At 35.0% G+C, this 15,153-nt stretch overlaps 1 protein-coding gene across 5 annotated transcripts in view; it reads left to right on the top strand.

Moving 5' to 3' along the window:
- LOC111928121 (uncharacterized) overlaps positions 1 to 15,153 on the top strand; it is a 61,176-nt gene that overhangs the window by 1,608 nt on the left and 44,415 nt on the right. Inside the window, exons 3-6 of one of the 5 annotated variants that reach the window (XR_015286822.1) lie at positions 2,814 to 2,990; positions 8,008 to 8,150; positions 8,981 to 9,133; positions 14,414 to 14,514. The exons of 3 other annotated variants lie outside the window; for them this stretch is intronic. Coding sequence is in view for 1 of the 2 variants with exons in the window: in XM_086889011.1 (XP_086745137.1) it covers positions 14,414 to 14,514 (101 nt within the window). In the remaining variant the exon portion in view is untranslated. The remainder of the gene's footprint in view (positions 1 to 2,813; positions 2,991 to 8,007; positions 8,151 to 8,980; positions 9,134 to 14,413; positions 14,515 to 15,153) is intronic. One more of the 5 variants, XM_086889011.1, reaches the window with a different exon arrangement.

Genomic DNA, 15,153 nt, shown 5'->3' with positions numbered 1-15,153 from the left:
CTAAAGCAGCCTGGGAGCTTCCCCGGCTCTCTGTATGCCCCAGGCTCCCGGTGCTCTGCACTGGGGCTTTGTTGTCGTTGTAGTTGTTGATTGGAAAGACAGGGGTCATCGTTAAAATATGCAGATATAATTAATGGCTGGTTTATCTTCATGTGTTGGCTGAGCCCAGCTTCTGGCGCCGGCAGCCGAACTCGCGTCCGCAGTTGGCGCTTTCTGCCCACGACAATTTGGTTTTCACAGTTTAGGAATGTCAGTGGCTCTCACTGGAAAATTACTTCTGGGATCTGCAGTGGGAGTCAGTCTCTGGTTAAAGAGAGACAGATTATTTACCTATTCATACCACTCTATACATTAACAAATACATACTGCATGCTGCTATTTGCACTCACAAAGGAAAAAGAAGCTTCAGAAGGAAAAAATAAACCAAAACAATCATTGCCTTGAAAGTAACGTATTCATGATAATACGTGTAAAAGATTAAGTACAGTAAACAGGACAGCAAATTCGAAAGCAGGGTAAAAACAAGGACAGAACCCCCACATGAAGCATTTAAAGGCATTTGACGGAAAGGCGAAACTAACTCAAGAACTCCACCAAGGGACAAGCAGCTGAAATGACAGCACAGCAGCACGGAGCCCGCGGTGACCTTTCATCTCCCCAAAGTGTCCTGCTGGTCTGGTGCAATTCTGTTGTGACCTCTTCACTCCCTTCCCTACCACAAGTGCCCTCTGGCCGCCTCGGAGCTCCCTGAATTCCTCGCGGTGAATGTACTGGGAGGCCGGCTGAGTTCCAGGGAGTGCTGACACTTGGCCAGTGCCTTTCACAGCTTTGCAAATGTGCCTGCTGTGTAGTAGCATGTAATAGGCAGCAGTGATTAAATAATTCATTGCAGCAACAGCCTTTCTGATGGACGTTAAAACGTAAGAGTTTAAATAAGAAAACCACAGATTCACTTTTAAGCAGATAAAACCCACATCTGTGCTTATTTAACTGAATGCTAGCTAAGCATGAAACCAGTTACTTTCTTTAAATCCTCTCTCTTTTACTCTCTGAGAATTTTGAGCTAGATTATGCACCATAAAAGTTACTGACAGAGCAGAATTAATCTGTGTTGGATAACAGTGGTTAAATCTCTTATGATTATAATCGTTCACTCTTATTCTCATATCTGAAGTCTGTTCAAAGGTTCTTGCGTAGGCATGATTCCATCAGCATTTCTGAGTTCTCACATTTATAAAGAGTGATGAAAAATAATATTTAGCCAAAGAGATAGTGATTTTTTCAGTGTGTATATATTTCTTACAAATCACAATTATTGAGATTTTCTTTCTTTCTTTCTTTCTTTCTTTCTTTCTTTCTTTCTTTCTTTCTTTCTTTCTTTCTTTCTTTCTTTCTTTCTTTCTTTCTTTCTTTCTTTCTTTCTTTCTTTCTTTCTTTCTTTCTTTCTTTCTTTCTTTCTTTCTTTCTTTCTTTCTTTCTTTCTTTCTTTCTTTCTTTCTTTCTTTCTTTCTTTCTTTCTTTCTTTCTTTCTTTCTTTCTTTCTTTCTTTCTTTCTTTCTTTCTTTCTTTCTTTCTTTCTTTCTCAAAAAGTCTAACCACTCATAATCATGCAGAAATGACAGACAGAATATGCTTAAAATCAGGAGGAAATATTACTGAAAGGTCTTTAAAAACTCATATGAATTTTAATGAGGGGAAGTACATTTTTGTTAAATTTGTTTCATATGCATATGTTTCACTTTCCTGGATTTGCAGGGATGTAAATGAGTGCTGCACCCAGCCCCACTATTTTATAGATTTATTATTAAATTAAACTATTGTTCAAGTTCTCTAAAGGCAAAGTAAACTATAGAAAAAAATAGGGTGATCTTTCATGAGTTCCTGTAAAAATAGAAGGAAATTATGAGTCATTAGTACATATTCTACATAAAGAGTTACAATGAGACATTCAGGAGAGATAATTAAAGCTGGACTTTATTTAAATGAAATGTATGAGAGCCAGGTAGCACTGCCAAAGAAAGAAAAAACATGTTCATTGTCACTGAAAATATTGAATGTGTTCAGTTGATACGTATATAGATTCACTAGGGGAGAACAGCACAGTTACGTTGGGAAATAATTTTGGGATTTTTTAAAAATAAAATGTTTCCAAGGTGGATATCAGTAGTGAACACACTGAAGGTCTCAAGGTGCTTTGTAAATTGCCTCATGAGATAAAAAGAAGTGCTATGAACTGTTCAGTAACCCAGGCAAACCACTAAAAAAAATTACTCTTTCCAGATTTTTTATGTTATTTTAATATGTTCTGGATTCGCATCAAGGTTTGTTTTTAAATATGTGGCAATCAGTTCTGCTTTATTTGGTGGGTTGCTGGAAAGTCAAAGAACTCTTTCTGAAGCCTTTAAAACAGGTTTGTATTCCAGAGAAGTACACATACAAGGAAATCTTGTGTCATGAAATTTGATGGATACCAGTAGAATGTTACTAAATTGTTAGAGATATATTAAAATACAGATGCTTTTTAGCTTGTGCTCTCACTTTCTTCTGTCACATATTCTTTATATACCAAACTGAGTGCACAGACTTCGTAAAATCATTTTGCTTCAATGTAGTCTTGAAGAATTCTTGACCTAGTGTGATTTTTCAGTTCTATGCCCTACATTTTTTGCTGGTTTTAAGGATGCTACAAATTATTTTCCTCTGAATTAAAGTTTTCTTTCATTTTTAAATGAAAATCATGAGAGCGTAAAATCTTTTGTCTAATATTCTAAGTGCATCCTGTACAGCTTTAATTTATTTTTAATATAATTCAGGAGAGCATAAAAGATCTGGCATGTCTTCATGATTGTACTGTGTCAGCTGCCTGTTGAGCAGAAGATAAAATACTCAAGCAAGATGGCAACTCTGAGAAGTTCTGAAGAAGAACCTTTGATATTATAATTCAAGCACTGTTACGGATAATTGAATGTTGTGCAGCTCTATTCCTTTCTGTAAGTTAATGCCAATATATGTTATTGACTACAACTGAGATGAAATTTATAAATCTACACATATACTCACTTAGTCGGTATCTTTAATGTTTCTGTCTGCTCACCAAAACAATTACTGCTCTGGAAGGAAAAAAAAATGCAATAATTGTACAGAACAACTAGGGTATAGAACACAGTTGTTCTATATTAGGGAAATAAATATGGAAAGTAATTTAGAATGGGATCAAGCTGTTGATTGCTTATTGGACAGGCTATTTGGCTTTGTTCTGCAATGTCTAAAACTTCTTTACTAGGTATTTTATAATGTTAGTCTTGTCCTTTCATTTCATATGAAAAGTGCATTAGAATCCTTAGAGGTCATATTTCTATAAACCTTATTCAGCTGTACAGTGGAGAAGAAGACAAAGTTTTCCCAATTCATTGTTTGACTTATCAGAAACATGACTATTCACTGAAAAACAGTAAGGGCTATTCACCTGCTGCAATCAACTGTTAATGGTGAGAAAGTATGAAGAAGCGGAGTCCCTTGCGCCTTACATTAAAACATAAACTTATATATCCATGCCTATACTGTACAGGTCTAGTGAACAGCTTTGGTATTTAGCCAAAATGGCAATTAGAAGCTGAAGAAGGCCCTGGTTCTATCACCCTAAAACAGGATCCTTTTAGAACCAATAGGAGTAGCCAAATATATTTTAGGCTGTTAAGCGCTGGTACATACCTGATCAGCTTTGCTTCTAAAATGTTTTGCACTGCTATCTGAACTTTCCAAAATAAGAATGAAGGGGTTGTAGGCACCCTTCCTGTGAGGAAGATGATATAGTCTGACATTGAAATCATCTGACCTCCTGCTGTCTCACTTGCACTTTTTGCCATGCAGAGACAGCCATACTTTTATGTCTGCTTTAGCTGTTTTGCAAAGTTTCTTGGTGATCATCCTTTGCATAATTACATTTTTAGTGTCCTTTATAAGAGTAATAAGTACTGTACAGAGTGGGTTTTTATGACCTACAATATATCTAGAGGAAGAGAGGTACTGATAAGTTTCTACATTTTTCATCTTCTGATAGAAACCTGACATATCTTCTAGTTCATTCATTCTGTGAGATGATTAAAAAGTTGCTCTTCAACAAACTAAACCTCATCCAGGGCTCAGCAGGAAATAACTGCAATCTAAGCACATTAAAGAACAGACAGGGCAAGCCAAAGTATACCTCTTTCTTTCCCTCTTAAGATCATGGGGAAAAGAGAAAAGCAGTCTAATATTGTGATAAAACTGCAGCCTGCAGCAGCTGGCTATGGGTAAGGATAGAGAACCTAATCCAAAGCACACAGAAGTCAATGGAAGCACTTTGACTAAATAAGCTTTGCATTAGGCACCCAGTGAGTGAATGATGTTTAAAGTGTTCATGTAGATCTTAAACAGATGTGTGAAAAAGAAAATTATGTGCATTTGAATAAAAATAAATGCCATTAAAACACTTGGTGTAAATGCTATTTTGCTGACCCCAGAGGTGATCTTTATGACTCAGAATAAACTGACATTCTTGGGCACGGAGTCCTATCCTCCATTAGCGCAAGAATTCACGATGCATGAAAAGCATATCTTCAAAATATTTGTTTTTATATATGTATGTAAAATTCTTATGTTAATACTAATTGCAAAGTTCAATACATTATAAACATCTGCAGGGTCTTTTTACCCATTCAGTTATTTACAGAGCAAATTTCTCTCATCTTAGGGTTGGAGTTTTTTTCTGCAGAATAATACAAGATTTTTCAATTTCCTTTCAGATCTAAGTTCTGTGTTCCTGAGATAGTGTTAATGAGCTTCCACTTCACCTCCCTCCACTCTATTTTTACTGATGTTTTCAGTGAATCCTTGGTAAATACGGAGGACACTAGTGCTTGATGATTTTCATCATGAAGATGTACTCTACCTCATGTGATAGTGTCAAACATCTCCTTCTTTAACCCAGAAATATTGTTTAATACTCCATATTAGCATTTTTCATAGCTACATCATGTTTTGATGACTAATAGCCCTTCTTTAGTAGATTGGCTACATATTTTTTTCCTCTGTCATTTTCAGGTGATAAACTCACAGTTTATAGCTGAAAATCTAGTTACATTGCTCTTTGTACTATTAAACATAATTCCATTTCGATTATGAAAGTCACCAAGTCATCTGATGGTCATTTTGATGGTTTTCAGACTTGCTTTACCAGCAAATTTCAGCAGTGTGCTCTGAGGTTTTATGATCTAGTTTTTAACTTAAATATCAGAAAATTCTATGGCGAGACACCCCATAAAGAACCCCTTAGAAGCTTCCATCTAATTATGCAAACACCTAACACAACCTGTTGTCCTCTCCTGATTAGCCGATTCCTTATCTTCTCTGTCTTAAGTAATTATTTTCATATCATACCGTGTCAGAAACTGTTTTCAAGTCAAGATATGTGAGATTTCTTGCCTTGAATAAATAATTCTTGCTTTGAATGATAAATTATTAAAGATATTGATATATGGGAGTTTATATCTGGAATATGTTTGGATAGATTTTATTAAGTTTGCTTTGTACTTCTGTTCTCTGTACCTCTTTTATCAAGAATGGTGTGGCCAGCAGACCAGGGAAGTGGTTGTCCCCCTGTATTTGTCACTGGCAAGGCCACACCTGGAGTACTGCACCCAGTCATGGGACCCTCGGTACAAGAAAGACATTGAGAGGGGCTGGAGTGTTCCGGAGAAGGGCAATGGAGCTGGGCAAGGGTCTAGTGGGTAGTCCTGTGAGGAGTGGCTAAGAGAGAGAGCACAGGGCTGGGGTTTAGCCTGCAGAAAAGGAGGCTCAGTGGGGACCTTACTGCTCTCTACAACTGTCTGAACAAAGGTTTTATCTAGGTGGTGGTTCCTCTTCTCCCAGGCAGCCAGCAGCAGGACAAGAGGGCACACAGTCAAGCTGTGCCACTAGAGGCTCAGGCTGGACCTCAGAAAGGGTTCAACATTGTAATAGACTGCCCTGGAACTTGGTGGAGTCGTCCTTCATGGAGGTGTTCCTCCAAGAAATGGCTGGATGTGACATTTAGAGCCACGGTCTAGTTGACAGGGTAGTGATCAGTCAGAGGTTGGACTTGATGATCTCAGAGGTACTTTCCAACCTAAAATATTCTGTGATTCTGTTCAATTACTCATTCTTACTTTCAAAATTTATTTTGAAAGTTTGCATTCTAAACCCATCAAAAAATCTTAATGAGACATTATTTATTTTCTCCCTTTCCCTTTTGAAACAGATATCCTTCCTAAAATTTCTTCAGATACATGCATTAATTCCTTCCAAATTCTGCATCAAAGGTTATTGGACTATTGACTTAGAATGTTTTGTAGTCTTTAAATTAATTTCATTTCAGATGTGATAATTCTTCTTTTATGACTTTGCTTTCATTAATCATTTTCTTCCTTTCCACATCACAGTCGTTGTTGGGTTGTGAAACAACCTGAATCAATGTGAATCAATCCTGAAACAATGTACATAATTTATTTGGGTGTCTCTAAGTAAATAATTATAATTTTTGTATTTTTGAGTTTATTGCACATTCTGCAAAAGTGGAGCCAGTGTTTTTTTAGCAGTTTTTAAAATAAGATCTAAAGGTTTACATTTGACACTTCATTAAAGAGTACAAGATGTAACATTTTGAACACATTTGACTATTTTGCTACTGCATGTTTTCTTGTCGGTCCTCTCCATGTGTTACCTGTATATCATCTACATTATCTTCTGAAAATTCATTATTTTGGATGTCTGAATGCTTTATATTGGAGGAAGGGCAATGAAAGTGAAGACAACTACATCATTCCAGAACAAAGGAAGCTGTACCTGACCAGAAGGAACTTTGCACTTTAAAAGAGTTGAATAATACACAAATATATAAAAGAATCTGAAAACATGGATTTGGCACTTACAAGAACAGAGCCATCCAGAATGTCAATAGTCAATCCAAATGACAAGCAATACTATCACTTGCCAGGTTTTATCAAGCAGAATATAAAGAAAGTGTATATTTATATATAGATATGAAGTCCTTGAGAAATATTTCATGAACAATCTTGTATCAAATACCTTAGAAAAGTTTAGAGAGATATATCAGAATGAGAAAATTAGAAATAGAATAATAGGGTGGTGAAGATAGGAAGTGTTTGTTTTAAATTTTGTGAATTAATACAGTAAAAAATTTATAAGGGAGAAATGAGAAAAAACGGATTCCATAAATTGATGGAGTACCAATTTTATTGCATAAACACAGCTAATTCTTAAGTTATTAGTATCTTATTTATTAATTTATTAGAATGATTTTTGCATTTTTGTACTAAATGTCTATTGTTTTTTTCAAGGGGGACTGTATGACTGATAGTGTGACTTAAGAAGGATATATTTAATTTATTGCTGTTTCAAAAAGCTTATAAAAACAAAGTATTGATAAGAAAACTTTTTTAGTTTTCATCATTTGTCATTCTTAGAAGTAGTTATTAGCTTAACTTGGTATTATTATTCCTCTGAAAGTTGTAAGAAAGAATGATAACTACTATGACTTCATGACACTTCAAATAATAGATCCCTTTTTTTGGTTGCTTATTACTTTACTGAGTTTTAGCATATAACTTCTTTACAAGTCCAAAGCTATATTCAAATTTTTGAAAAAAGTCAGACTGATTCAATGATATCTGATAATGAGGCGAGATTTACCCATGATGAAATTTATAGGCAATCTTATTTAAATATTTTCAGAATTTTTATGAACTTGAGCTTTTAAGAGTCTAACTTTTGGGAGCTTTTTCATCTGAACATAAAAATTTATCCATCCAAATTTGTTGAAATTGCAATGCACTGAAATACTACATTTACATAAGTGTTAAGGATTTGACACTTATAGAGAATAAGTTCCTCAAATATTTTATTCACATTTTATGTATCCCAAAATATGCTTAGCTAATGCTCTGTTGACAATTTCATCTCTTTGTCCAGAAACTACAATATTCTCATATTCCATGACCTCTCTTCTGGGACATAACAATGTTAGCAGATAGCTTCCATGTTTGAACACAGAAGGATGAAAATTAGATCTGAACAGAGAGAAAAAGATGAAGAAATGCTATTGACTGTTCCAGGTATCAGTGATGTCAAAAAGTAGCTGTGAAATTTGCTATGAAGTTATCCCATTCATTCTCTCTCTAAACAATGGTAGCATTGTATATATTTAGTTCAAATTGCAAAGGTTTTTGCTACAGACCAACCATATAAGTATCAATAAGAAAACATTTGACTTTTGTTGTTTGTTCATTTTTTTTTTTTTATTGCTGTTTTGGCTGGGAAATGACCTAGCAAAAAAACAAAACAAAACAAAACAAAAAAACCCAAACAAACCCTCCCCCCAAACTAATATAAATATTAATTTTGTTATTAATATTAATATATGAATAGTCAATATAGCCCACAGAAGTCAGAAAATATCAGAATGATACTTTCAGAGTACCTTTAATTCAGTGATTGCAATCTAATTACATGTTCATGTACTCTTTCTGCATTGATTTTCAATTATATATATATAGTAAAATAATATGAAAGAAAGAAAGAAAGAAAGAAAGAAAGAAAGAAAGAAAGAAAGAAAGAAAGAAAGAAAGAAAGAAAGAAAGAAAGAAAAAAAGAAAGAAAGAAAGAAAAAGAAAGAAAGAAAGAAAATAAAAAAGAAAGTGCATATAAAAAATAGAATAAAGAAAATATTTGAAACATTAATATACAGCAGAAATATATAAGGTTGGACTTGTTAATAAACTTTTTCTTCATGTTCAGTATTTGTCTCATGGCCTTACTGCCCACTGTTGGAACAGTATCCTGCACACAGAATTATTAAATGGAATTTTTTATCATGTATATCACTGCATTGTGTAAAAAATTTAGAAACTTTATATAATTTGTGGAAAATTGTATTATTCTGCAGGCTATCATGATTGCAGTATTAAAAATGGGAAGGCACTATGGAGACTGAGGTAAAAAAAAATCCATAGAGTTTTTACATATCCAAGCCCAACTCTCACTGACATAAGGTGTGTCTGAAAATGTTCTCTTCAGCCAAACAGTCTCATGGTTTCAGGTAAGAACTCAGATATGGTGAAATCACAATCAAAATGCTTTGTTCTGTGATATTATGGGGGAATTCCATCCTGGAATTGAATGTCAATCTCCAGCTTTTAAACTAAACATTCTAACACTGTGAAATCTTGGATTTTGCCTTGATTTAACATAGGAGAAAGTCAGCTCTGTACAAGGCAACAAGTAGGGATCTTGAGAAGAAAAATGTGGCTCTAATGATAGACTATGTCAGACTTCACAAGTACCGGTACTTGTACAGGAGCTATGATTACACATAAAGCTTCATTTCATAATTTTATAACTGTGAAAAGAACACTTAATTTTTTGACCCTAAAAATGTTCTTTTAATATAATTTTGTGGCATATAGTAATTTCTGTTGCAAACAGGAGGGCACAGATCCCTGTCTGTACAAAAGGAAATGTACTTAGGTATGCAGCACTTTGGAGAAGAAGGAACTGGGGTGTGGGGAAGAACTCTTGAATAAGCATAAGTGGGAGATGCACAGATGGTAGAAGTTCCCAAATGTTCTATGATTCTCTCTGGGCATCTTTTGCTATATAAGTGTGATAACATTTGTTAGAAGGCATGATTAAGGGTTTGTAGGCTTCACAGATGGAATGTAATTTAGTGGAAAGTCTTGAAAGAAAGAAGATTCAGACATGAAATGTATTCCATGAAAGGAAGGGGTCAGGTCCAGAGAGGCCTTAGCTATCCATAGATGCAATAACTAAATATTGTTCTGTGAAAGAAAAGACAGGAATAAATTCTCTTCACTCAAGGATATCTCTGCTTTTCTCAAATGAATATATATAATATAAAACATATTAGCAGCTAAGAAAACTAATTTAAAGTCATATATTCAATTGAATAGTATATTAGGTTACAGCAGAACTTCCACCTTTTCAACCTACAGCAAGCCTCATATCCACTATGCAGTATATGTCTGGTAGGAAAGAAAGTACCTTAATGAAGCAGGTCAGTAAACTTCAACATAGAAATAAACTTCTATTTCTCTTGACTTCCACTCTAGGTAAATAATAAAGTCATATCAGAAAAATTAATTTACCTAGACCTCATTTCAGAGGCTCCTGCATAACATAAATACATATGCTTGTATGTGTATATTTGAATATATTTCTATATATATGGTCACCTGATTATAGCAAGCAAATATTTGACAAATAGCTGCTGCTGTAAAATTTCATAAAATGCAAGAGTTATCAATAAAACATTGGAATTATTTATCAACAATACACAGAATATGGTCAATTTTCTCAGATTCATCAATACAAAGAATTGGAGTAAATAATTTTTGTTAATTTTTTTTCCTTTTATATATACTTCATAAGCAGAAGTAGTTTTTAGAAAATAGTTTTGGCTTTAATAAAAAAGGATTAGATGCCAACTAAATGAGAGTAGAAGAATAAAAACATAATTACTGATCCCCATTCATGCTGGAAATTTATGGTCTGAGACGAAGAACAGCCCATGTAGTAGTGCTTTCTCACTGCATGTGCTCTCATCAAAACCATTCAAGGCTCCTGTCACTTTGACTTGCTAATTCAAATAAAGAAAAAAAAGTCTGGGCCAAAGTGAGGACTAATCAATCATGAAATGCTGTTTTAAAAATCATATTTTGCTCTCCATAAAGGGAAAACTTCAGCTTGTGCATTATAATTACAACAGTAATATTTCTGTTAGTGATTCTTCATTAAATCTGGTTTTAAGTTGGGCAGAGATAAAAATATTCCCATCTTGTGGCTGTTTTTTTTTGAACTTGAGATAAAATTTTGAAGAAAAAAAAGTACCTTTCTAAAACAGAGGGCATATTTCCATTTTAAAAAAGCATGACGGAGAATGAAACTCTCATATCTGATGTACAAGTATATTGTGGCCAAAATCTCACTTGCTGGTAGCCTGTTCTTGATAAGGTGTGTGGTTTTACTGGCTGGCTTTCTTTGGTGTTTTGTTTCCCAGAGTTGTCTCTCCTTCATAAAAATATTTATGTGCCAATTTAAGGCATTCTAAAGTCAATCAGTTGCAAATGTAAGCTTGTATTATGGGACTTTCCTCTACTTTAGTGTGGTTAATGACTATGTTCCCATGACTTTTAAAAGGACTGGTGCCTCAGCACATTTTCAAAATTATACCATTTGAAGACATTTCCATTTATAATGCAGCTTAAATCTCATTTCCCTCAATATGTGCCCTCACTTAGTCTATTTTAAGGCTTCTCTAGGAAAAAAAAAAATATATCTCAGCTGCTGCTCCTGCTCTTAATGCTTTCCTAGTCTCAGTAAGAGCAGAAACCAACTGATGCCTCATTCTGATACTCTTACAGAGACAATATGCAGACACTGCACTATCCTCCATTCCTGGCTGAAGAGCTCTGTCCTACCATTTCATATTATCTACACACACAGCTGCTGCTTTGTGTGTCTGCTAAAGCTTCATGCCTCTCTGTAGTCTCTATGACTGCACCGTTTCCCTGTAGGAACTTAGAGTAACACCGCTAAAGACTCCCTTAATTGCAAGATACTGCAGATCCTAATTGGGAAAAAAGCATGTCACCTGAAATAGTAGTACAGACACAGTCCTGGATGAGTGGAAGAAGGAAAAATAGAAGGGGTTAGAAAGCAGGGGAGAAAAGAGGTGGAAGTTTTACTATTTGATTGTGTCCTTAACTTGCTGAGTCAGCAGGAGCCAAGAGCTCTGCAGGGGCACACTTAGCCTTCACATAGCCTAGCCTTTCTCCATAGAAACCCCATCTGGCCAACTAAATTGCCAGCAATTGAGAAGCCATGCAGGAAGCTGTATCCAGCTATTCTCATTCAGTGTGAAGGTTACTGTGTTGTGGATGCAGTGGTAGAGGAAATAAGGAAAATAGTGCAAGACTATGCCTTTCACATACAATAACAGAAAGCATGAAATATGGATCAAATTTGGGCTGTTCACTGCTCTAGTTGTTAGACAAATAAAGAATTAGACATTGCAAAGAAACGTACCTTCTATTCTAGAAAGACCCATCATCAAGCAAATTTTTGAAGAAAAATCATCCTGGAGAAAAATGATGAAGGAAATTCAATAAACATATTTTACTACGGGATTTGTATTTGAATTTCAAAATCAAAAGTACTTGTATCTTTCTATCAGGTTATCTGAAAGAAATTTCATGGAGCTCTACTTGGCCTTTGCAAGGACATCTAAATTCAACCTCCATTTAAAAGGCCTAGGAAAATTAAATGCCTTCTCTGTGCCTGTTACCTCACAATGTTCATTCTGATGCAAGTACTTAATGAGATATAAGCCAGAGACAAATATAACAACATTGCATTAAAGAATCCAGTAAGTTATATGGGGAAAGCTCCAGAAGAATACATCTGGTTTATGTGCTGTAAAAGAAGAAATTGCACTTTAGCCCTGCAGGTCAATGTTTCCCAAAGAGTAGGGTTGCTCTCACTAGAGAGATGTGGCAGTATTAAAGGTAAGGCACAGAACAGGGTACAGTCCAATGAGTGTATTAGCTGAGGCTCTGTGCCCAGAGTGGCATTGCCAGCAGTAGCAAACTGAAGGAAAGAAGATGGTCAAGTACAGCAGTGTGAAAAAAAGAGTAATGGTGGAGAAAAAGACAGCACAGTGTCCAGGAAAGCTTGGTACCAGTGATTTGTCTCTCTGCTCACAGTAAAATTGGTTAAATGAGCTAACATCCCTTGCCATAGAACTCATTTTCCTAATGCTAGTTGAAGCTTGGTGTTGGCACGTTGTATTACCCTGGAGAGCTGAGTTACGCTAAGGTGATGGTGCATTATTGATCAAGTCTTCACATGGTCTAAGCAGCTTACAAGGGCAGCAGGACTCAGCTTGCAATACAGAATGAGTGATCATTCACATTCAAAATTATCGGTCCTCTGTGTTTTATGTGAAGTATTTGAGTTTCAGGAAGAGAACTTAAATTTTGAGATTAATTTTTTCTTTCACTGATTAAACCTAGGTTTCTATAAGCCTTGCAAAGCTTTGACAACTGGGCATGAAAAAGTTTCCCAGGATCAAATTAGCTCGTTGTTTATGAGAACACCCCATGAGTTTTCTAAATCATCCCAGCCAATAAGTCTGCATATATGTGTCACATCACCAGTGAAGCAGAGAGCAGAACAGAAACTAATAAACTTCCCTCAAGAATAACACAATATACTTTATTCTATTAATGAGAAGTTGAAGCTAGATATCAACTTTTTCTACTATCTTACATCTATTAAACTGGTACTTGGGGCAGATTTCTGCTAGCCTCAGTTAATTTTAAAATTTGAAAAAGCTTTATGTAAAGCTTTATTTTTTCTTTTTTTTTTTTTTTTTTTTTTTTTTTTTTCCCAGAAAGGCTAAAGAAATGGACTATTAAACTTAATCCTTCCTAGAAATGTAGCAGTACCAATGAATGTTCAGATGTTCAGTCAGGTTACAGTGAATACTGAAGAGAGCATTACAGGAGCTGACTTGCTGCTATAACCAAGCAACAAAAGTAGATTTATTAGTCTTGTTTTAGGAATTGTGCTTTCTTATAAATCAGATTTTGATACAGAAAATATTTCGATAATTCTCTGCAAAAATAATATATTAAGGGTATATGCTTATAAAAATACCCTCCTCCCCTTGGCTGCAGTAGTAATCTTACTATATTTCTGTCCAGAATTGGTAGCAAATACAAATGTAGACATATTCAGTCAGTGTGCTTTGCAAAAACTGTCTACCAAACGTTTTTAATCCATTGGAATCACTGTCCTTTAAGCATTGAATTTGAATACATATGGCTGCTTTATCTTTTTTGTGATGTAGTAACTCTGAGACGCTATGGAGTTTTGAAAAAGTGCTGCAATCCAGTGCACCTTTAGGTTACCCTCTGAAGTCTTCAGGACTTGTCAGAATGGATTTTAACAGCCATAATTAGATTTTCTATTGCTACCTTCTGCCAGTTTAACACAGTGCTCTTCTATTGCAAAGATGACTTCCTACAACCACATTTGTATAATTTCCTCACAAAATTTTTGGTGACAAGATGGGATCAATCAGGTGACCTTTGAGCCCTAACCACGAAACAGAACCTTTTCTTTCTCTCCATGCCATTGGGAGTTAGCATGCTGTTCTGATGAGTCCTGGAGGGCCTCCCAGGGAAATGTAATGCAGACTGACTATTTTCCAAGCTTCAATTTCTCTTGCTCACCAAAGCATGGTGGGACCAAGCTTGCTCACCCATGGACTTCAATTCTATTCCTAATTCATCAACAGATGGCAGTAGAAAACTCCCTACTTTTCCATCTTGAGACAAAAGACCTTACAAAGGACCCTAATAAAGTCAAAGGAAGAAAAAACATCCAAATCATCTCCGTGTAAGTCTTATATATATATATATATATATATAAATGTGCTCTAATCTTTACAGGGTAGTGTGAAATTCTTCTGAAATGACCAGAAGCAACTACTGCTTTGGGAATGACTGTCTTTCCTGTTACCTTCTGTTTTTGAAGGATTCTTTTATAATTGACTTTATTTTTCTAGTTGTGAAAGAATATATTGAATATAGATTATAGCAAATAATTTACCTTTCCCACAGATAGATTTCTGTGATAAGAAACAAGTTCTTTTATCTCAGTAAAGACTTTAAGAAATGTTATCATTGCAGTGACAGAACAAGTAATTTAATCAGTAAGTTTTTGAGACTTGCCTTACTAGATTTTGTCATTTTATTAATTCCTCCCCCTTCAAGTCAAGTAGATGGTATAATAAACTTAGTGAATGCTTTATATAGATTGAAACACTAAGATACATGGAATATAGAGTAGTTTCTTCTTTCATTTTTTAAAAGATGCTGATGTCTTGACATTGCCAATCAAGGAAAAAAGGATTACCATAAAAATTTCTTAGAGGCATGCTTTTCTGTAATGTATAATAGTGGGTGTCTGATATAGGAAAACTCATATTATGTAATTCTCGTTTAGCCTCAAGGCACATGAATAAGGCCTAGAGTT

Source organism: Cyanistes caeruleus, chromosome 5 (assembly GCF_971803275.1).
Source record: "Cyanistes caeruleus chromosome 5, bCyaCae1.hap1.1, whole genome shotgun sequence".
NCBI lineage: Eukaryota > Metazoa > Chordata > Aves > Passeriformes > Paridae > Cyanistes > Cyanistes caeruleus.
This window is presented reverse-complemented; position numbering and strand designations above follow the sequence as displayed.